Source organism: Hippichthys cyanospilos, chromosome 12 (genome assembly GCF_059441005.1).
Source record: "Hippichthys cyanospilos isolate Australia breed blue-spotted pipefish chromosome 12, RoL_Hcya_1.0, whole genome shotgun sequence".
In the NCBI taxonomy this organism is placed as follows: domain Eukaryota; kingdom Metazoa; phylum Chordata; class Actinopteri; order Syngnathiformes; family Syngnathidae; genus Hippichthys; species Hippichthys cyanospilos.
Window position 1 is genome coordinate 7628705 of NC_142380.1, and position 24944 is coordinate 7653648.

Consider the following 24944-nt stretch of genomic DNA (forward strand, 5'->3'; position numbering starts at 1 on the left):
ATCTTCACGAGTATTTAATTGAACTCAAACTGAAGGCGTTTTCATGGTACGCAAGGTACGCAAAATACAATGCAGTCCTGTGTAAACGCCACAGTCTGAATATAAAATTGAGGTTTAACTTTTTTTTTTTTTTTTTTTAAGCGTACCCATGCCTGATGAAATATTGAACGATTTCAATGAATGTTTGAAAAGCACTCAAGAGATGCGAGAAAAGTTACCAAAGGAAACAAATAGAAAAAAAAAGACATTTTTACATCATAAGATCCCTCAAACGACCACTGGTGACATTATTATTTATTGAGGGTCATATTTAATTTAAATTTTGCTACATTTCTGAAAGAGAAAACTCAAGGCCAAACCAGTTTATACAGAGCATTCTAATTAACTCATTCATTCCCAAAGATGGATTTTTATGTCTGTTTTAAGAGTCTTTTGTTATTATTTATTATTATTATTCATTGAATTATGCATTTATTTACATAGATCATTCTAGCTGGTATTTAATGGGTTAACTCCGATTATTTTTAAGACCCTCCTTTAGTCTAATATCTGAAGATCGTGTTTGTGGAATATGTATTAAGCGGCAAAATTTACCCATTTCAGGGGCGGGCATTTTATCAGTTGCTGGCGACATCACAGGTAACAGCCAATCATAACTCAACTGAGTTTAATCATGTGACTTTTCATTTATTTACTAATTAGTGTTTGGCTAAAGGAGGGTCCAAAATGGCCGGCACTAAATGAATGAAGAAGTAATGAATTAATTCATGCAATTCCGTACGAAAGTATGTGACTACTTTATGTACTTAAATAATCAAATACTTCAGTAAATTCAAAAATCAATTACTTTAGGTGATGAAACTCGAATCAATTGATTTAGTACTTTGGTGCCTAAAGTAAACAATTCCTTTAGTACAACGGTAAATAAAGTAATTGGTTACTTAGTACACAATTAAAGAAAGTAATTCTACTTTCGGTAATTGTGTACTTAGTAAAGTAAAGTAATTCTACTTAAGGTAATTGTGTACTACAGTAATCAACTAGTTTAGAAAGCTAAAGTACCGAAGTAAACATATTTTCTGTCATAAAATACGAATCAATTACTTGAGTATTATGATACCTTATGTAAATAATTACTTAATGACCAAAGAACCTAAAGCAACTGATTATTTTAGTACACAATTACCTAAAGTAATCACTACTTCACTACTACAGAGTAAACAAGTACTTTAGTACCTAAAAATAAATAAATAAATAAATATATATATAATATATAATATATAATATATATATATATATATATATATATATATATATATATATATATATATATATATATATACATACATACATACATACATACATACATACATACATACATACATACATACATACATACATACATACATACATATATATATATATATATATATATATATATATATATATATATATATATATATATATATATATATATATATATATATCTGGAGTCTTAAGGACGTAAGAATATGCCTTTGGCACTGAATGAGTTACCTTAGGTTCTAGTTAGCTTCTTGTGTAAGGCAGTCAGTGAGGGTCAAAATGCTTTCAATAAAGATGAGCATGTATAGGATCCTAAAATGATAGTAGCCAAAGAATTCCAGATGATGATTGTGAGCAGACATGCAGCTCATGGAAGCTCAATTCCATCATGGCCGAGCGCCCGCAGGCACGCCCGCGCCGTGCCAATCAAATGTCGGAGCGACGTGGCTCACTCAGACCGCAATCAATCATAATGCCACATCACCGGGTTGCCATAGCAACATGAAGTCAGCAGTCTGTGTGCTTTTTTTTTTTCCTGTTTTCCCCAGACATGAAAAGGCAAGACATACCAGTGAAAGAGGCAATGGTACGCTGGTATTTCTCACAAGGGTGAAGAGAAAAGCCAGGAAATGTTGGCAGTTAACTTCTTTATGTATATTAGGGATGTTCAATGCCGCTTTTTCTCATATCGATACCAACACGAGTACTCAACTGATACCGTCACCGATACCATTACAAAGTACCGATAACACCGGCACTTTTGATGGCCTAAATTTCCTTTGTAAAATATGGGAATAAGAAATTCACCAAAACATGACTTATGAGTGTTTGATACCACAAAAAACAATAAAAAATGACAGTCCTATTTTAACATAACATCAATTATTCATATCAATATTCTATTTTCTAATTTGTCATTTCTCGTACTTGTATTCCATTGTGATCTATCGACAACTAATCTATCTATCTATCTATCTATCTATCTATCCATCCATCCATCCATCCATCCATCCATCCATCCATCCATCCATCCATCCATCCATCCATCCATCTATACCATATATGAGCCCAAATCTAAATTAATTGATAATCAACAACTAATCGATTAAAAGACAACTATTATTATAATCTTTTGTAATCATTTAGATATTATATTTGGAAGTATTAGAGAAAAAAAATCAATGTATATATAAATTTATATAGGTCGGTTGCAATTTTACTAATAAACTTGAGTCTTAAATTTGTCACCATAAACGTATTATTGCTAAAGTTCTGCATTTTTTCCCCCAGAAAAGTCAAGCCAAACTGTCCAATACCGTCCTCCGAGCAGCTCGGTCCCGTCTTGTCTTAAGCATCTGCTGATGAAGCTGCCATCAGCACATTGTGACGAGTGTGCATACACACCCCCACACACACAAAAGCACACGCACAAGGTTTTTCTACCGTAGTGGGGACACCTCCCTGACATCATGCATTTATTAGTCCCTAACACTAATATTACATTACATTGTCTAATTCTAACCCTTACACCTAACCTCAACCAAAATCTAATCTGAAAGCAAGTGTTGACCTTCAAAAAAAGCGGCGTCCACCAAAATGGTCCCCAAGAGTCCAAGTCGTTCCCTGTGTTCCCTGTGTAACCCCGGGATTTGGTCCCCACTTTGCGGCAAAAACCAACCACTGAGTGTGTTTGCTCGGCTTGTCAGTCCAGCTGGCGGCTTCCATTTGGGCCTGTCACATGACAGAATGACAAACAGATCATGAAAAAAAAAAAATCGCTCACGTTTCGCTCAAAAGTCAGCAACAGACATGAATGAAGAGTTGCGCATCTCGAAGTTATGCTCATAAGTTTACGCACTCTGGGGTATGTCAATTCTAATGAGCACGATGCTATTGATACGTGTACGTACGTATGCGTTTGCCCGCCTCCAGCCCACTATTGTAGCTCGGAGCTTTTTCCCGTGGCAATTAGCGAGGTTAATATCCCGGGCGGCATCAGAAAATGAAATCTGCGAGTGCATGGCTACGCCGTGCACCTGTTTGCCGTAATTAGCCGTGCAGTGCTCGTAATGAGCTGCCATAGCCAAGGTTAAATGGCTTCAAAGGCGCTTTTACCGCTAATGGTTTTGATTGGCCACACGGAACCCAGACTGGGGTGACTGACTCTTTTTTTTTTTTTTTTAAACACAAAACACAGCAAAGTCATAATGAAACAGCTGCACGTGGTTTCACACAGCAACACAGCATCGCTGATTGAGACTATGCATTTGCTTGTTTAGAAACGTAATTAAAAATCCAGCATTTTGACTATATTGCGGAACACAAAAATAAATTAGATTGAATATTACTTTCAATTATTTTCGAGGAATTTTTTAGAAGTTACAAATAACTTGAAGTTGAAACCTAAATATTCAATACTGTTAACTGGAAGAAAATAAATTAAATGGCATAAAATGGCTAAGTTACTTAGGCTGTGATTATTAGTTTATTGGAAAAAAATGTTATCTATGAGGAGGAAATTAAAAAAAAAAAAAAATCAAAGAGCACGGTTGGTAAGTTATTTTATTGTGTTTATTGATACACACAATCAAAAATCCATCGTTTTGACCGCATAACTAGAACATAAAATAAACTAGATTGCATATTGTTTGAAAAATCACTTTGAGTTTTTCAATAATAAAACACAATGTGTGTTTGCGTGTTAATTTGATGACGTATTAGGTATTCTTTGTCATCTGAGGGAATTCACAACCAGCACTTTTGTGCTTGAGAAAAGCAATATGTTCAAAGCTGTCCCTCAACGTCCAATTGAGACACGTCGGCGGGCGCGGACGCGCGCGCGTTCCCGTAATTGGATTTTGCCGTCATGTTTAAGCGCAGACATCCCGGGGAGAATCTCGGTGCTCTGGCTTGTGTCACTTTAAAAATATCACTCAGGATCTTTGGAGAGAGAGACGCTGCGGGCCGACGATGCTCTGGCGCCGTCGCCATGGAAACAGCAGCTATTAAGCCGCCATTTGGCTATTTAGCTCCGCATAGAAGAGGGGGGCTGTGGCCAACTCTGACCCCCCGCCCCGCTCCTTTCTAGTCTGAAGGGATTCATTGTGAGTCTGATTGTACTGACTATAGATTGCATATGCATACATATGTCCAGATGTAGGTATATTTATACATTCATAAAGATATATGTATTAATATTGATGATCTCTCTCTCTCTCTCTCTCTCTCTCTCTCTCTCTCTATATATATATATATATATATATATATATATATATATATATATATATATATATATATATATATATATATATATATATATATATATATATATATATGTATGTGTGTGTGTGTGTGTGTGTGTGTGTATGACACGTTTTGACAAAAGCGGAGACAGAGATTACACTGTTAAAATTTAGCCGTGATTACACAGTAAATTATTGGATACGTTTTACATTATTATATACCATATGTATGTATATTTATACATTCATAAAGATATATGTATTAATATTGATTGACGATATATATCTACGTGTGTGTGTGTGTATGACACATTTTGACAAAAGCGGAGACAGAGATTACACTGTTAAAATTTTGCCGTGATTACACAGTAAATTATTGGATAAATTTTACATTATTATATACCATCTGTATGTATATTTATACATCCATAAAGATATATGTATTAATATTGATTGACGATATACATCTATATATATATGCGTGCGTATGCGTGTGTGTGTGTGTATGACACGTTTTGACAAAAGCGGAGACAGAGATCAGACTTAAAATTTTGTTGTGATTACACAGTAAATTTTTGGATAAGTTTTACATTATTTTCACATTAATTAATACAGCAATATCCTGTGAATGCATTTACAACAAACAGGTCGTTACAGTGAAATGCTGGTAATTTTTAACGTTGTAGTTTTGAATTATTCTTATTGAAAAAAAATTCAAGTCGGCCCTTGCATCCTTCCGTTTTTCTGTTCCTCAGCTATGCAATAGTTTGGACACCCCTGCAGTGAGCAGCGGAGGGAGCTTGTGGATCAGCACTTGTGACTGAAGCCGTTCTATGTTTGACAGCAAACAGACACGGGCTGACATTAACACTACAGGGGGGCGCCTCGGCCTCAGGAGGGGCCGCGCACACGCCGACAACAAAGACAGCTTCTGGTGTCCTCTGCTCTCCATTGTCTCGGGAGCAAAGTATCAGGGAGGCTTACATTTGGAGTCTATAAAAATAAGTGTACTTTGCGTGCACGGGGGTGTGCGAATGGAGCGGCGCAATTAGCATGCGGCGCACACGCGCAAGCGTATGCGCACACACGGGAGACAGAAGCGAAGCGGAGCGGACGGACAGGTGATTGTGACATGATTTACAATGAGATCATTAACCCTGAGGAGCAGCAGCGGCCTCTGTCAAGACGCACACGTAGCGAGAGCAAGCACTAATACGCACTGTAAAGGCAGCAAAAACACACACGGACGGAAAAGCTCAAGTCAATTATTTTCAAAATCAAAGATAGAAAATATAGCTCATTTAAAGGCAAGTATTATCAATTATGACAGGGGTGAACAAACTTTTGCAAGTGAGGCCACATAAAGAAAAACGGAAAGATGCGAGGGCCACTTTGAAATTCTTTTGCTTGAATTTACACAAGTTATTTATTGTTTACATGTTGTTTTTTGTTGTTTGTTTGTTTTTCAAGGTGAAAACGTTTAAAGACATTTAAGATTTTGCGATGACCTGGGAACTGAATAGCAAATTCTTGTCAGCTGAACATTTTGGGAGAGAAATAAAACTGTTGAAGACAGAGCTACCAAAATTAATCGATCAATTGACAACTAATTGATTATCATTTTAACAATCAAGTAATCGTTCGGAGCCATTAACTTCAATCTTTTTCAAACCCTAACAGTAATTACTGTCCTTTCATGAAAACAGCTTGATTATCTTTTATGTTTGACTCAATTTTTTTTGCGGCTTATCCGCACGAGGGTCACAGTCTGCTGGTGCCTATCTCAGCTGTCTTCGGGCAGTAGGCGGGGACCACCCTGAACTGGTTGCCAGCCAATTGCAGGGCACACAGAGACGAACAACCGCTCACGCACCCAATCACACCTAAGGACAATTTAGCAAGTCACATTCATCTGCCATGCATGTTTTTTGAAGTGTGGGAGGAGATAACCCAAGCAGGCTCAGGGAGAACATGCAAACTCCAGCAAGGTGGATTTGAACTTGCGTCCCTGAGCTGTGAGGCGGACGTGCTAACCACTGCTACACCGAACCGCGCAGGAATGTACACTAAACATATAATTAAATCACAACAGAGAAACTCGCTTTAACTCGTTTTTATTCATCCATCTTACTATAAATAATCAGTATGTAAACATTTCAATACAGTCAAGTGGACAGTGATTAAAATGACCCTATGACCTCTGTAAACTACCACAACGACAAGTGGTAACAAAGAAAATGCGCCGACGTCATCAGTCACACAAATACGGAAGCTTGGAGCTAAAAACGTGGAGGAAATTAGTTTTGGATGGAAAACTCATTTGAACATATTCGCAAACACATTTGAGCATATTTACAAGTATGTTCAAACATTTAACATAAATGTGAGCATCCTGCATAATGATGAAAGAAACGCCATAGTAATAATAGAAATACAACAGAACCATTAAAAAAAAGATAAAAAAAACTGATAACCAAACATTTTCTTACTCAATTTTCTATCTTATTGGAATAATCTAGGACCAATGCTAAAAACATAGCGTTCTGCAGGCGCTGCATTTGCCATTGTCCGTAGCTATAACAAACATGGCCGCCTGCGGAGAAGTGCCACCCTCCATGTAATATAATTTAATGATAACTAGACATATGATTATATTTAAAACATACTGGTGGTCAGTAAGAACACATTAATTTGCAAGTTTTTGAAATTTACAATCTTTTAATTTATTCCTTTTTAAAGAAAAGCGTCAAAATCTTACACACTGTGCCTTTAAGGGAAATTTTGTGCATCAAAAGCACTGATGGTATCGGTGCTTGGTATCGATAACAGCGATGATTCAAGAATTGCGTATTTGCACTAAAAAAAAAAGTGTTATTGAATAAACTCAGTTTGAACGCTGAATACGTTGAGATGTATTTGCAAGTACATTTGCACACATTTGAAAGTAAACATTTTCTCCACTTCGGCAGCTCCATGCTTCGGTACAGAGAAACTTTATTTCCATAATATATTTTTCTTTTTACAATTCACATTTCCTCAATATATTTGGCAATATACAAATAGGAATAGTGTACAAAAATATGACATTCCAGTTAGAAAAGTAGCTTAAAACAATCAGACCTTGAGATTGTTGTTCTGAATTTGATTTGTGACATTTTAGTCAGTAAAAAAATTGCAATAGAAACAAGTATAAAATTATAAAGTATTTTCAGTTTTAATCAATTTCAGAAAGCACATGATGCTGTGGATATGTTATAAGGCTGAATATCATCCTCCTTCTACCACCATTTCCATTGTAGCTTGCTACCATTTTTGAGGATATACGTACGCACAATAGTAGTCAAAATATATATCCTAGCGCAGTGGCTCTCAAATGGGGGTACTAGTACCCCTGGGGGTACTTGAAGGAACTTCAAGGGGTACTCGAGATTTTAAATAAAACAAAGACATTTAAAAAAAAAATCCTTTAAAAATAGTTATTGAATTAATTAATAGTTTCAGGAAAATGTAAGCTCGTAAAACACATTTTGTGTTCAGTAGGTTGTTCAATTTCATTATTGTAAAAAGCCAGATTGTCCCTCATATTAGAATGGTTTGACCCAACTTGTCATGTGCCACTTCTCGTTACCTGTCAAGTTAATGATTTATTTTTGAGAACAGATTTCAACTACGATCCCAAAAGTTGATGATTTTTCGCTGGACAATTATTTAATTATGATGATCTCTTTTTGAGAACAGGTCTGATACTTTGTGTTGAATATTTTTTTTCAGGACGGATATTTATTATTAATTAAGTTAATGATTTATTTTTGTGTCAGATCTCTACTGTAACAGGATGCTTTATGTTGAATATTTTTCCGTGGACAAATATTTATTTATAATTATTTCTTTTTGAGAAAAGGTCTGACCCTTTATGTTGGTTATTTTATTGAGAACAAATATTTATTAATAATTATTTCTTTTTCATAAAAGAATTCTTCTATGATCCATGACAGGACACTTTAGGTTTTTTGTTGTTTTTTGGGGGTGGACCAATACAAATGAAGGTTGAAAGGGGCTAAAGTTTAATAAATCAGACACTGATGGCATGTTTTTGTCTCTCCCTTTTTTTTTTTTAACCCCAAAATGATTTGCGCTGGTTAAGGCGTACTTGGCTGAAAAGATTTTTCACAGGGACTGAAAAAAAGGTCGAGAACCACTGTCCTAGCATATTTATAGCAGAACAAGCAACCAATCAAAGAAGGTAAAATGCTCCTAGCCTGTTGCTAACTATCACCCAACTGTCCTCTAAACTCCTACTCCTTTGCACAAGCAAATTATCTCCTACGAATCAGTTATCAGTTATCGAAAAAGTCATCTACCATGCTAGCTATAAGCCATGCTAGCTACCATGATAGCTATAAAACCCTGATGTCAAATGTCGAGCTTTGTCTTGAACCCCAGGAAAGAGCGTTTATCAGGATGTGATTTGCTAGCAGTTGACTCTCTTTACAGCGGAAAAAAAAAAAAAAACTCCTACCATCCTAACTACCAAACATCTGCCAGCAAATCTTTCCTGGAGATATTATGTCAAGTCTTGTTTATTGTCTGTAATAACTCGCCTCCAAATTGGTTTGGATGGCCCACAATAACAGCTTTATTGAACCCTGTGGGAAGGGATTTAAGGAGGATGTGACCATTTAGTGAGAAGCTTTTTCGCTGGATGAAAAGATAAGCCCTTCTACCAACCTTGCGACCTTCTTCTTCTTCTACCAGGCTACCTAAATGTCCAGGAGACACTACAAGTACCATATTTTATCCGGAAGGCCTTGACGCCAAAGTGATTTGGGCAGACACTTTAGAAGTATCCATTTCTACCTACCTTGCTACCAATCATCTACCAACCCGTTTTCGATACATGTTAAGTCTAAAAGGCCACAACTACAAAATGGTCTGAATGGCATGCTTGATAGCTTTAGGCCATTAAGGAAGACTTGACTTTTGTGTTACGCCTTACAACTTAGCGTTCTACCAATCATCTACCAGATCATCCAACCTACCCTCGGAACATGATCATTTTTGTTTCCTGATGAAAATGCCTCAATATTGACGACATGTTTATCTATACTAGAACAAAAGGTTTTGAGAGGGATGTGAACATTTAGTGAGATGCTTTTTCTCTGGAAGAAGAGATAAGCCCTTCTACCAACCTTACTATCAATCCTCTACCAGGCTACCTATATATCGTGGAGACATTTCAAGTCCTCAATGTTGTCTGGAGGGCCTGGATGCCAAAGTGGTTTGGACAGATCTTTCTAAAATAACCACTTCTACCGACCTATCTAAAAATGATCTACCAGTCTTCCTACCCATTCTCGAGAAATATTAAGTCTTGTTTTTTTTTTTTTTTGTCTCAACTCCAACAAAGTGGTCTGGATGGCATGCTTGACAGCTATCTGTCCTAGATGGAAGGCTTTTAAGAAGTACTTGACTTTTGTGTTTGGCTTTAAGAGATGATAACCCCTTCTAACCCAGCTCACAAACAATCATCTACCAGCTCCTTGAGAGATGTCAATGGATTCAATAAAGAGGAAGCTTCTTCTAAAGAACAGCCTCTACCTGCGGGATTCATCCTTGATCGGATTAGACTCGTGTCAAAGCCTTTTCCAGGAAGCTGACCCATGTGGTGCTGCCCTGCCAACTACCAAACGTCGAGACACCTGAGTTCACGGAGTTCAGGACTACGCCGGCTTTTAAAATCATCCATGGGGAACATTCCCAGTGCTGCATGAGCAGGGACATTATTTAATAACTCATTCAATCCTAAAAACGGATTTATCCGACTTGACACTGCAGATATTCAATGGCAGGTTCCAATTTCACGATTTTTTATTTTTTTTTAACAAATATTAGGGTTAAGCATGGTCACAACATATTTCCCTACAAATAAATAAATTAATCAATTAACTGGGCTTATTATTGCTTTTATTATTCTTTTTTTAATGTAGTTTCCAGGACCTAAAAGGACAGTTGGGAAGCTTTTATAAAAATGCTTAATGTTTACATTCATCTCTTTGTTTTTAGCTTATATTGTACAGACTCTTTTGTTGACCAAACTCTAAGTGAAATTTCAAGTTGAAAATCACCATAAAATCCAAGCATATTTTGATGAACTAACTTATTTTCAACCCTTCAAGGGTATTTTACACAAATATACATTTTAAGCATGAACAAACAAGCGTAGAAATGATACATGACATATACTCCAGGTCATTGGTTCAGATCAGACAATGAAGGAAATATACTGTAAGATATTGCTTCATCTTTGTAGATGTCCTTGCGATTGCATCACGCCATTGGATTTTCCACTCACTTTTGAAAGTAGTAAAAGGCAAGCATAGAAAAATGTATAATCAGAACATATTTTGGAGACAATTAGTGAAAACTCCTCCTCCAGTAAAGGCTTCAAGTAGGATTGCGTTCCATCAAAAATACAGATTGCACAACATTTGTTGGTAAATCGAATGACACAATTAAACTTTCTTCTTTTCATCAATGTGATGAACAATGAGTTGATTTGACAACAAATACATATGCTGGATATATCGTATTATTTTATACAGGACAATAGAGACGATAACATAGAAATATCAGATAGCATTATTTGAAATGTGATGGGTACCGTTTCCCAAGTTAAAGTGAAAAATGTGCTACAAACATTCCCACTTGTAAGAGAAGTCTTATTAAAAATGACCAGACAAAAAAAAAAAAACGTAAAATGTTAATATTTAACCACAAATAGCAAACAAGGAACAAGATGCGGCTTCTTAAAAAAAAAAAAAAAAAGACTTATAAAAAACCCTTGCAACAAATCACAAAATTGATTGGATACGCCAGGAAGTTTTTAAGGTTTTTCAGCCATTCCATGATTTTTTTTTTTTTTTTTTGTGGGTCCGAGAGGACATCTTCATTCCTTTTGGACAATCTCTGACAACAATTATGTGACTGAATTGATAGCTCAATTGTCCTTCAGGGAAAACAAAACAAAACACATCTACTCAATTAAAATGAGGCAATGGATTACAAAACATATTATTATTTAAATATGAATCAAACAAGCGTTAGCTATGAAAAGAAAGCAAAAGGTAATAAACTTATAAACAAAATATTGAAGCTGTGTAAAATAGCACAAAGAAAAACTTATTGACAAAAATAATGTAAAGTTGATTAATTCACTATTGTTGTGTATTAAAAGCTACTAATATTTAAAGGTCTTATTTAATTAACATTTACTCAATACAAAGTTTCCTCATTTCAATTGAGTAAATGTAAAAAGTGTTTTTTTACAGTTTTATTTTTACCACAAAGTAAATGCTTGAACTGTTTTTGTGCAGTAATAAGAGTGTAAAATCATCACTTTTTCTGTTATGTTAAGCGTAAGTGCTGGCAATCCATAAATAACAGTGTTTAGTTCTAAAACTTTTTTTTTTCTCCAAAAAAAAGTACCCCCCGTTCTACTTTTCCATCGTCTTCCTATGTTTCCATCAGGTGGTGTTTGTAAAGCGCCCTCCCCATTCATCCGTGTTGTTACCTTGCAGCGAGCGACGGGGCGTCATCGCCTCAATGACTTGTTCTGCCTCTCACGGGAGGCCGCCCGCATCCAAAGACAGATGATACATCACCCGCTTGGAGATGAACCTGGATGACGGGAGCATTTTAAGCCCGTTATTCGTGCTTCCTCTTATAAGCTTCCCAAAAGATAGTGGCGGTTCCAGCACACGAACGACAAACCTTGAAAAGGAGTTATCAAAGATGAGAATGTACTCTCCTGCTTTTCGGACTTTCATTTCTCCCTTTATTGTCTCCTTGTGGGAGTTGCAGCGGGTCAGCGGGATCAAGACCTGATAAAGAACAGGACTTGTTTAAAGGAGACGTATGACATCGCTTTCCCACAAAATTAAAACACTTCCCAGGTGTTGTCATAAAATGTGAAGACAGTAGCGGCCATGTTTAGCGCAGCCAGCGTTACTGTGTGAACATGCATTGACAAGGCTCAAAAAAAAAAAAGAAAACTTATATATATAGAGAGAGAATTGTATATTATAAAAATATTATAAAATATTGATACAACATAGATATAAAAAATGCTCCTAAAATTAGGCCAATTATTCACAAAAAGGCTCGACAAAAACACACACACAAACATTTTATATATATATATATATATATATATATATATATATATATATATATATATATATATATATATATATATGCATTTGAATGCACCATTAACGCTCCAAGGAAAAACTTCAAACTAAAGCCTGATAAGTGTGACGTCCATGTGTTATTTGGTGTGTTTATTTTGAAGACGGCATATGTAGCGCGTTGGTGGTGTGTTATGTTATGTTTTTGGCGCGTGACATGACTAATCCTATTACACTTCCTCCTCGTCCTCAGAGAGCAGCTTGAACCATGGCAATCGACACCTATTCAGTCAAACGAAACCTGTCCCTCTTGAACACAAATGAACTGTCATTCATGATCAATTTGGGACCGTGGGTGGGCGCTCAATTCTCAGTTCATGTTTTTACATAAAGCGCAAAAGTAAAAAAAAACACTTATTTCAAGCCTTTCATTTATTAAAGTTACCAGGGGTGTAGCTCAAACATTTTTTTTGGGGTGGCCAGTGTGACGCAAAATTTCACCCAGCGGTGGATGACGCGGACCGTGCATGCATGGATTTGAGCATCATTTGTTATCATGCCATCTACAGTCAGGGTTTCATGAAATACATAATACATCAACTATAACAAGCAATATATACGAAACATAAATAATAATTTAATAATAAATAATCATAATTTGTGTCAGAATATCAAGTGTCTAAAAATACTGCATGCATGTAAAAATGGCAAAATAACTAACTCATCACAATTAACATACAATAACAAAAACTGTGTTCTAAATACTGTCTTATATTTAAATGCAATTACAAATAATCTGTGTGCACGATGTCACCTTGGCCTGCTCCAGCGGCGTCTGCGCACTCTCCCGGAAAACAACACTGAAGGAAATGCCTTTGGGTTCTGAGGTAAAGGTCCAGCAGACGGTGACGCCTGGGCAGGCGGCGCCGATGGGCACGGTACTATAACAGCTGGATTTGATGAAGAGCTCCCTTGAGCTGTCGCCAAAACTGGAGATGTCATCCACCGCAAAGCCAGACGCTGACCTAACACGTTCAAAAGTCCACTTGAGTAAATGCCTCACTTCCTGTTTTAACATACGTTTTACTCATATGACCCAAAACATAAAATCATAATTTCTCACTTCTTTTTTTTGATCCAAAACAGAAAAAAAGAGACAGCAAATTAACGTGATGTTTTTGAATTGAAGGGTAAAATTTACGTCAGTTCTCCCGACTTGAGCAGGCAGATCTCGGCATCCTGCACAGCGCCACGCTGGTCCTCAGCGTCCTCCGGTGGGGCCTCTTCTGTGCTGGCGTTTCTGCACAGGACAGAAGAAGAAGAAAAAAAAAAAACACTAGGGCAGCGAACAAACAGACATACAACTGGGGAATGTCGTTAAATAGATAATTCTGAAAATTATATGTGCTGTGGTCAAACGTGTCTCACAAGACATTTGTCTCAGTAAAAAAAAAAAAAAGAAAGACAAGGTTAATAGTTTGTTACCAGAGAAGCTAAAATTAGCATATAGTCTTCTACTTCTTGTTTAACTAATCTTTCTCCCATTTTGGGTGGTTGCCCTGCAACAAAATGCTGCCAGTTAGAGGTCAACCTTGGATTTACAAAAAATAGCAAGCTTGAAAGAGGAAAATCTCAATTGTAGGTGGAGCTATAATAACGTGCATGCTGTGCTGTTGTTGTGGGTGACTGTAAGTTTTGCATTTTGCAGAAGAAGCCAAGGCAAACAAATGTGATACGCACACTAGTGCTGCCTCCTGCTGTCCATGTGCAGAAGAGCAGGCAGAGGCAAAGGAGTTGCGGTCGGAGACGCCGCTCACTTCTTCTTCTGTGATGATGTCAAACATCCCATCCTCAAGCTTGTCGCCTTCATCCGCTCCTGGGGGGGCGGAAATAACCATTTAGCACTATGCACACTTGACGATTGCAAAGTGACTCCTCCTTCACCTAAGACACCGGTTACGGCTCTCAGCGGCTGCAGCAGGCGGCTGAAGGCGGAGCCCGGCGTGCTGGTGGAGGCGCCTTCCTGCGGGGGGCGCTCCACCTCCACGCCTCGCTGCTCGCAGCAATCCCGGCAGCAGCGCTGGCTGGTGCCGGCCGCGTTGGCCAGGCAATAGTGGCAGAAGGCGCGGCCGCAAAAGCTAAAAGGAAATAAAAAATACAAATCATTCAAGTCTTTTTATTCTGTTTATCCATTACTTTATTACTATGCATTTCATTTTATTGGTAGTAAATCATCATTTCTATTCTCCTTTCTTTCTTTATATATATTTCATTATGAACTCTCTTGTTAAGTATTAAAGTAATTGTATTAGTACTTGACTTTTGTACTTAAGAACATTAGCAATTGATTTAGGTCCTAAAGTAATCATTTACTTTAGGTAATTAAGTACCAAATCTATTTCAATTTTTAAAATCTGTTTTGTTGCCTACTTTATTATTTGCTCGATTGTGGAAAGAAGTCTGAAGGGGAAGTGACTATACTTAAAAATACATGTTTCGGGAATTGAATGATTTAAAAATATGCTACCTAGCTCATTGGCATAAAAAATAAATAAATAAATAAAAGTGCACCGTGTGATACCTGCAGTTGTGCTTGCGGAGCCACCAGCCAAACGGGGAGTGGCAGCCCAGGCAGTAGTTGACGTCACGCTCTGTTTCCTCGTCCCGCAGCTTCTGCTCAAACTCCAGCGCGTCTGTCTTCTGCCACAGCACGTCTTTGTCCCTACACCGATATGACCCGACAAACATTACACGCCACAACATAATTTGGGCTATTATTGACTGACTTAAGCGTCCGTGTACCTGATGAGCTCTACCAGCCTTTCCTCCAGGTTGACCTTGGTGCGGTAAAGGTCGTCGAGTTCGGCAGTCGTCCTCATGTCAAAGTTCTGTTTGTCCAGCGAGACCCGTCTCAGAGTGTCCCTCAGCTCCTGACATGTCTGCTGAGTAGTATGGAGCTCCTCCTGGATCCTTTGCAAACAAGTATATGTGGAGCAACTTACTGCGAAATTGTGATTTTCCCGTGACAAGTGATGATTTTAAAGCAGACGTGAAAACAAATGATGTCACTTAAACTATCTTTTGGATTTGCTCAGTAAAATAGGCCAAAACAAACGCAGTTCCAAAATGCAATAAATCAGACATTGATGCTCCAGCACAGTTTTACATCTTGTTTTTTTTTTCCATCTCAAGAAGCTTTGCAGGGGTGAGGGACTACTTGGGCCCCAAAAAATTCACAGTTGGTACATCATATATATAAACATTGAGAACCACTGATGTCTATAACTAGTTGGGATTGGATGTCTGGACTCTGTAAAGTTGTATAAATACATCTTTGGGACTGAATGATTTACCTGTATCCATAATGGATAATACATATAGTGTATGGAAAGAATTTCCCACCTTGATAAATCCTTTCTCAGATGGGTGAGCTCATCCTCTTTCTGCTGAATGAGATTTTCACATTGGGCCATGTGAATTGTTTTCTCGGCCAGATGCTGCCGGCATCTTTGCACCTCGGCCTAGCGGCAGTCACACAAAGTACACGGAGACAACATGCAAAGATAAATGTAAAACCCGCAAAGCTAACATTTGCAGTTTGCTCACAAATTTGAGGGATATGGTCAGAAGACTAATTCTTTTAAATGTTCATTTTTGTGGTTGTAGTCTACTGCAACAGTACATTTAGAAAACGGCTAGTATCTTGACCTTCTGACAGATTTAAATGTTTTTTTTATGACTTTAGTACAGTTTTTAATACAAAAATTGCTCCACATAAAAACTTGATGATGACAACGATCCATTGTATTTGTTTGTTGTTACATCAATCACTCTCTGTGAGTGTTAACCAATGTTGAGCTTTAAATAGAAAACAAAAGGGAAGTCATTCACTTAGAATTAACTTTTGATATGTGTAATTAATATTTGTTACTGTTAGTACTATTTATCTGTTTAGAATATTTGTTTTTTCCTCTCAACACAATATCTTTGTTCAGGTGCTAATTCATTTTTGCTGTCTATCAAATCTACTCATTAAATGGATCATTGTTAAGGGATTCATTTAATCAATATTGAATTCATTTGCTTGTAATCTATTGCTTCATTTTAATTGAGTATTGTATTTTTTTTCTTACTGAGTAGCGGTATGCCTGAGGCATTATTTTCACAGTTACTTCAATTATTACAAATTAACAACGCAGCATTAGAACATAAGCTATATAATCAACGTTGTTACAATGTTGAGTCACTTTGAGAATCAGTTTATTTTTGTGAACAAAGAATATTCCAATTTGATTTTATTTTTTACGAAAATCAGTCAAGCCATGAATTGTCAATATTTAAGATCGAGGCTGAACAAATTATATATTTTCAATTAATAAGTATATATATGTATAAATGTACACATATACCGTGATACTGCTCAAACAATGTGCATTGAGATATGTAAGGCATTCTCTTACCTCCAAACGCTTTAGTTTCTTCTCCATCTCGACTGCTTTCTCCTGCTCACTCATCATCTGTAACCGCTCATCCATTAACTCTTCATTGACAGTCTGAAAGACAACATAAACGTATTATTACTGTTATTAGACTGACAGTCTTGCTACTAGGAAATTACTAGAAGTACAAAAAGTATTTTTGCATATTTTTCATAATTCTAGGCATTCAATTCTAGGAATGTATTCATTTATGAATGTATTTTCAACTGTTATGCTAAAGGAGGTTTGGAAAATGAAAGGCACTGAATGAGTTGCTATTTGCTGGTCTGACCTGCAGTTGGCTGCTGTGGCTGATTGCCTGGTTGCTGAGCTCCAGGCGGAGAGCCTGGATCTCCTGGCGGCTCTTCTCCTGCAACAGCTCGGCCTCCTCCTGGGCCTTGGTCAGCTCCTCCTGCAGCTTCTGCGTCACGGCCCAAAGGTCCTCCTGGTGCCGGAGCTTGCCAAGAAGCTGGCGGTTCTCCCGGCGGAGCTGCTCCGTGCGTGCGTCCGATCTGCTGGCCTCCTGCGCCGCCTCCTCTTCCAGCCTCCTAGAGAGGCTCTCCCATCGCAGGCGAGCTTCTTCGTTCTCGGCCGTCAGCATGCACACGCGAACCCCCAGCTCGGCCGTTTCCGTGTTGGCACGGTGCAGGGCCTCACCCGAGTCGCTGTTCTCCAGGCACAGGGCGTCGTAGCGTCGCTTGAGGTCGCGCAGCTCCTCCCGGCAGGCCGTCACCTCGGCGGCCAGGCCCGCCCGGGCCAGAGCCTCGCAGTCCCGCTCGCGGGTCAGCGCCTCCTCGCGCTCACGAGAACGCAGGATCTCGTCCACGTGCCGCCGGTTGAGCTCCTCCACTTGGCCCTTGAGCTGCTCCGCCAAGATTCGCAGATCCTCCCTGGATGCCTCGGTCACCTCTTGGAAGGCCTGAGCTTTCATCCTCTCCTCCGTCCCGGCCAGGAGCTGAGCCCTGAGCTCCACCACCTCCTCCCTGAGGCGATGGACCTCCCGAAGGTTGAGCTCCAGCTGAGCTTCGGCGATCACCAGCCTGAGGGGAGCCTCTTTTGTCTCAGAGCTTGAATGTTCCTCATGCTTTGGCATTTTTTCGTTGCTTTCCGCCGCCCCTTTCTCGTCATGCTGCTCGGAGGTCCTGCTCTCCAGCTCTTCCGCCCGAGCCTGCAGAAGATCACATTTGACCTCCATTTGCTGATATTTGATCTGCAGCTCGGCGTGGCCGTTTTGGCATTCTGTGAGGCTCTTATCCAGATTCAACATCTTGGCATTAAGCAAGCCCAGCTCCTCATTGGCTTCGGCAAGCTGTTTTTTCAAGGAGGACTGGAAGTCAAGGAGATCGAGATTTTCCTGCTCCACCCTCTTCTGGTGATCTTCCAATTGTTTTTTCTCAAGAAGAGACTTCTGGACAAGCTCTTCTAAATGGCGGTTTTCCTCCAAAAGCTTTTTCTCACGGTCTTCCACACACAGATTTGCAGCTTCCAACCTTCTCTTCAGGTGCTTCTCAGAAGCCTTCAGAGCTGCCAGCTGGTCTAACAAGGTTTCCCTTCCTTGAGTCATCTCTGCGATCCTGTCCTCATTTTTTTTTACCGTTTGGAGTAGGGCAGCGTTCATACCCTTAAGTTCGCAGCACTGAGCCTCAAGGTTTACGGTTTCTTCACAGGCACCATTTTCATCGAGTCTAGAAATCTGACTCTCATTTTCCACATTCAACTTCTCCAGATGTTCTTCCAAGTGCTTGATTCTTTCTGAGCTGACAGAAAGCTCTTTCTCTCTGCTTTTCAACGTTTTCCGCAAGTCTAGCAGCTGAACCTCCAGGCTTTCGTTCTGGCTATCCCTATCGCTACATCTGCGCTGGATCTCGTCTCGCTCCTCCTGCAGCCTGCGTCTCAGTTCCTCCGCCTGTCGTTCTCGACACTCCAACGAGGCCTGTAAGTTCTGAAGCTGCGCTCGTAAATTCCCGCTCTCCTTCTCCTTCAACGTCAACGCGCCCTGAATGCGGGCGACCGCGCCCTGGAGCTCCTCCAGGCGCTTGAGGGTATCGGCACGCTCGTCCAGGCCACGGGATTTGACGTCAGAAAGTTTCTCCATGCAGGCCCTCAATTCCTCCTCCCTCAGTTTGAGCTCCTGAGAGACGCGCTCACAATGCCTGGCCCGGTCCTCCGCCTCCTTCTTGGCCTCCAACCTCTTTTCCTCCGTTGACTTGAGTTTCTCCAAGAGTTCTTGGATCTTCCAAGCCGATTCGCAGAAGCTGGTGGTTTGTTTGCCCTTCTCTTTAATACTCTCGTCCAGCTTTGAGAGAAGCTCCATATTTTTGTTCTCAGTAGCTGCTAGTCGGTCCTGTAGCTCACAATTTTTTTCTTCCCAACACGTTTGATAGTGATTACGGACATCCATGCTGACTTCCGAAGAGTCTGGCAAATTGTGGGTCGTCTGAGCTGCTAGCAACTGGCCCTTGAGGTTCTCCACGACATCTTTCAGCTCGGCAGCTTCTTTGCCTAATTCTTCCACCTGTCCAAGAAGTTCTTGCTGCTTGAGCTCAGAATGTTCGAGCTTGATGCGGAGATTCTCCGTAATGCAGTGAAGGGCTGATTCTGCTGGAACAGGGTCCCCAGGGTGACCCAAGTCTGGAATTGGGACCTCCTGTGACTATGAGGGTGATGGAAAAGGTCCTTTAGGCATTCAAACAAAAAAAATGCATTTCATGTGTGGTTCTTTATACCTGGAGCAGACTGTTGACGCTGGAGCAACGACTAGGGGGTCTCCACAAGTGTGCTAATGAACCAGCTCCTAACGTCCGTCTTCCATGAGACCAAAAGGGAAAAATTACATTTTATGAGTGATTCAGGCACTTGTGCACTACATTTGCCATTTTTTCTCAGGTGTGGAATCTCACATTTAGAATCGGTTAAAGTCCCTGTAAAATTATTTCGAAAGCTAAACTGGTAAAAAAAACAAACAAAAAAAAAAAAACATGGCTTAGTATAACGATAAAATATATAAGCAAAAATGGCTAACTCTAGCGATGGACAAATTCAGCTTTATGGAGCAATTAAGATATTTGAGTTAATATCTCATGAGTCAAGTGAACTGCTCGAAACAAATAAATAAACAGAATAACTGTAAATACCAGTAGCTATGACAGATAGATTCTGTTTTGGTTCTGAAAGTAGAGATGTAGGGGCAAAATCTGTAGGGTTACAGGGTCCGTGACCCCCCCCAAATTTGGTTAAGACTTTATTACAAAGTGTCCCTTGTAACCTTCAAATTGTGTGCACGTTTGGATAGCCTTGCTCAACACGGTCTTCGAGATGTTAAAAACTGTCATGTGTCAGTCGGGACAAAAAAAAATCAAGTGTGCACCGATTACCTGGCAAAGGCCGGCCAATCAATGTCAAGATCGTAACCTCGGGCTGCAACGTCAAATTGGATCTGGTTGAGCTCGTAGAGGTGGTTTATGATGTCTGAAGTGAGGCTTGGGTCCAGAAAGGGACTGCGAGCGTAATACCAATCACTAAAGATGACAAAATGTTACAGGTTAACCATGTCAAACAATGAAAGCATAATTAGCTAACTGTTTCTTAGTGTCCCTAGTTAGCCACTGAATAGCATTTTGGGATAACGTTGTGTTGTTTTCAGCAATGTGACGTCAATAAAGACAACTTCAAAATGAAAGAAATCAAAAACCATTGCACTGATGTTATAGATTTTGCGTAGACGGACTGAAACGGATTTAAAAATCGGTTTTAAAGAAAGGTTCACAACTTGTACATAACTTGCTTAGATGAATAGTCCCTTTATTTTGCCATTTTTTGCAATAAAAAGTTGATATTTTGTCAGTTGATTTCTTAACCAATTTTTTAAAGTACAATTAATACCTTTAAAAACCCATTTTTGTACTTGCTGTTGACTGAAAATGATCATCATGACCTGTGCTCAAGGCTTAAGCGACAACCAATCATGGCTCACCTGTTGGTCATGTGACGTTCATCAACCGAACTAAGATTGATTGGTCGTCACCTGTCATCACATGTGATAACATTTTCAGTTGACAGCAAAATAAATAAACGTTTTTAAAAGTATTTATTGTTTGTGAAAAATGACTGAGTTTTCAAATCAATTCATTTAATCCCAGAGATGTTATTTTACGTTATTAGAAGTCCAGATATTCAGTCCAAGCAAATCAGATTCATTTCAAAGGTTTAAATGTTAGGCGAAAGGAGTGTCTAAAAATGTTACTTGTAGAAAAATATTAACTTTTAACAGCTAAAAATGGCAAAATACTTGCATTATCCATTTAAATGCCACAATGAAGTTAAGACATATTTTAAACATGTCTTGTATTTTGCCAGTTTTGCAAAATCTCAACATTTCAAACCTTTGACAACGAACAAATCGAATTAAATCGATTTATAGCTCAACCTTAGTTTTTTTGTGTTGCATTTATTAAAATAAATGTCCAATGAAACACACACATTTGAGTTTGAGAAGTGATAAGTGAAGTGTGTTGCGGGTTCACTCCGTAAAAAGAGAACAGAGACATGAACTGGGAAGAGAAAGTCACGCTTCTTTGAAAAAATCAACAACGACTCACCTTGTGACTTTCTGATTGATGAGACACTGCTGCAGTGTGTCGGCAAGCCGCTGGTGAACCAGCGAGTAGCGAATGAAGGCCCTCCCTTTACCCAGCGAGGTTTTCAACTGACAACACACACAAGTAACCAAAATGAACTCCGTTTTGACGGCGGATGACAAAATGGCGTCCTGTTCATAATCCAAAAAAAAAACAATCCAGTGAAGAGTAATCTCAAGTGACCCAAACAAGCGTCAATAAATGACGCAAGAATTAATCAGGAAATCAATGAAATTTGATCGAGAAGCTCACCGATGGGAATTCCGAGGAAGGAACCAAGGAAAGAAGAATAGCCGTGGGTGAATCAGTCCGAAGTGACTGAGCCAAGGATTAGTTACATGATAATACGCTGTGTGTATTTGCGTCTATTCTTGTCTCACACGGCATGCGCCATCAGAGTTGTGTGTGTGTGCAGCAGAGCGGGATTACCTCGGGGATGGACTTTACAAAACGGATGCCATCATTAGCACCCTTGATCTTAATCAGGCAGTCGCAGAAGTAATCCCAGTAGTCTTTTCTTTGGCCAAGAAACGTTGTCTTCTCCTTCAGGTCAAACTGGGAAAACACACAAACTAGTTGATGGCCAATCAATAGAGCCGAGGAGCGTAGACTTTAACTCTGATGCCTTAGATATGCTTTTAACCTATGTGCAGTATGTCATCCAATCTTTTGATTTTCATGTCAAAGGTATTTCACAAAATGAAAGCATTAAAAGATGACACCAGGGAGCTGAAATTCCTGCCCGATGATGTCAAACAACATAGTAAAGTTCAAAATGATATGACTACTTTGTTATCACACTACCTGGAGTGTGCTATCCCATGGCTAAAATACTGCCAGAATAATGTGTGAAGGGTCAAAAATAAATAAATAAAAAATACTCCAGATCAAAAGTTACAGCGCTTATCAAGCCTCACTAAAATTAACATGTATAGAGGGCGTGATCCTGTCTCATGTAAATGAGTCGTTACTGACCACGCCCAACCAGCTGTGCGATCAAAAGCAAGTAGGCGGAGCAAGTCTAAAGAAGGTGAGCGCCAACTGCAAAATGCATATGAGCCCCCATGAAAGTTGGTTGCTTAAGGTTTGGGTAAGGATTAGGCAATCTGTTCCGATAGTTAAGGTTAAGGGCTAGGTAGTGTCCTCACAAGTATAGTACAAATGTGTGTGTGTTCATGAGTGTACATGGGGCATTTTCTCACCAAAATAGTTAAAGTGACATTTTTAAAGTTTGTATAAAGAATTTGGTTGCCCTGATGTCACCATTTACTAGTCAATATGGCCTAAAATACAGGCATCTTTGCTACTCCGACTAATAATAAGATTAAATCTGTAAAACTGCAGTGTTAAATGTGATGCAGTCAAAAACATCAACACAGTTGGGTGCACCAGTGCTAAAAGTTAGCCCATCTTTGGTTTACAAAAATCTCATCGGGCATGGTACCTGTAGTAGGTACTCCAGTTTGTAGAAGAACTTGCGCAAGTTGGTGCTGTCGTCAGTCACGGGCTCAGCATACTCTTTGTTTTCTTGACTAAGCTGGAACACAGCATCTAAAAAAAAAGTCACACATTCTTGCTGTTTTATTAGAAAGGAGGATACAGTGGGGGGAAAAAAAATACAGTTGTCCCCTGCAAACTGCTGAACAGGGGCGTAGCCAGAAATCTTTTTGTGGGGTGGCCTAGGTGAACAGTTAGGGTTTCATTAAATCATTTAATTTAGGAAATATTACATTTGCATGTATTATAAATAACTGGAAGGTATCAAAAATGTCTGAGAGAACTACATGCATGTAAAAATGGCAGATAAACCACAGATTAGTTTGGAGCTGGACAAAATGACAGGAGCCCCGGTCCGCCCACTAACCACAATACTAAATATATCACTAAAGTAAACTAATGAGAATGATTGAGTCTAAATCACCACGGAGATCTTTGATGATCCTATGCAGCTGATTTTGGCCAACCGAGGAGCCTGAAGAGGACATTCTGGACCAGTTCTGCAAGAGACATTTCAAAGACAATCGTACCTACGTCAAACAACTCAAAAGAACGATGCTGTGTTTTTGAAACGTGAAATACAATATTGTCGAGCAAACTGAGCAACTCCTTTTTATTTAGCTTATTTCTCCCGGTTGCATTATATACGACACTGACTAAATAAAGAGCATGTTTGGTAAAGCTTTAACTGAGTTGTTAATGTTTTAATGTCATTTATAAGACTCTTTAAACATAACATCAGGGGAGGAGACCTCCTAATGCTATTTATAGCGCAGGCACCTGCTATCGTCTCCCTACTTCCGGGTCCAGAAAACGTTAAAACAGTCAAACTGGCGCTTGGGTGATGATTAAGAGAGACGAGAAAAATGACCGTAGCTCCAAGGCGATGACAAAATTTGACTTACTTGATGTGAAATAGTCCAGAGAGGCCACTACACAGATGTATCGTTTTTAGAAAGAACACTGCTCCTGCTGGGGGGCGGGTACGATTGGATGATTGACAGGTGAGGTTGACCAACCAGAGTGAGCACGGGTCTCAAAGGGGGCTTCAAGTTCGGTAGAGAGACATAAACAAACAACCAAAAGGTGTTTCTGGAAAAACAAAACAAAAATAAAACATACAAAGAAAACATAAATGTGTTATTTCTTGGTTTATTTTTTTGGATGAGTAAAAGCCAAATGTGATGAATGTCATTGAAAACTGATCACTATAAATATGCACTACTGTATTGTAATATATTTAAACAGACACATCACAGTCACTGTATTTTAAAGTCACACCATAAAAAAACATCACATTTACGCAATTGAAATGAGTCAATTGTTTATAAGCAATATCATTAGTTATTGAATAAACACGCCCTTATTAATTATCCTTTTAATGAGTACCTCTGAATAGAAACTAAATAAATGTGTGTTTCAATAATTTTTTTCTAGTACAGTATTTTTCATATTTCAGTTTTTTTTTTCCATGCGTTAATTAATTCCTCTTTGATTTCTATTCAGAGTTACTCACATTAAATGTATAATTATCAAGGTCTCATTTAATTCATATTTCATTCTTAATATTGCTTGTAATCTGGTGCCTCATTTCAATTG

The 24944-nt window shown here is 38.9% G+C and overlaps 1 protein-coding gene across 1 annotated transcript; it reads right to left on the minus strand.

Annotated features, from left to right (window-relative positions):
* Positions 1–6645: 6645 nt before the first annotated feature.
* LOC148414674 (FYVE and coiled-coil domain-containing protein 1-like) lies at positions 6646–24286 on the minus strand. Its single transcript, XM_088429995.1, has 18 exons — positions 24251–24286; positions 23770–23845; positions 23293–23399; positions 22278–22403; positions 21810–21916; positions 20586–20729; positions 19938–20016; positions 17504–19864; positions 17194–17286; positions 16136–16254; positions 15536–15703; positions 15315–15455; positions 14678–14871; positions 14474–14609; positions 13935–14033; positions 13548–13758; positions 12318–12427; positions 6646–12224 (listed from the first exon to the last, which is right to left on the minus strand). Exons 2-18 carry the CDS (start codon positions 23831–23833, stop codon positions 12167–12169), a joined length of 4317 nt encoding a protein of 1438 aa, XP_088286121.1. The 5' UTR covers positions 23834–23845; positions 24251–24286; the 3' UTR covers positions 6646–12166.
* Between the last annotated feature and the right edge of the window lie 658 nt (positions 24287–24944).

What these genes read in the sequence shown, in the direction of transcription:
- LOC148414674 (XM_088429995.1), bottom strand. Translation starts at nt 23,833, where the DNA reads ATGTCCTCTTCAGGCTCCTCGGTTGGCCAAAATCAGCTGCATAGGATC. An exon ending in AACTGGAGTACCTACTACAG is followed by an intron (nt 22,404 to 23,292) that starts GTACCATGCCCG and finishes GTGTTTTCCCAG; the next exon opens with TTTGACCTGAAGGAGAAGAC. An exon ending in AGAAACTAAAGCGTTTGGAG is followed by an intron (nt 16,255 to 17,193) that starts GTAAGAGAATGC and finishes GACTGCCGCTAG; the next exon opens with GCCGAGGTGCAAAGATGCCG.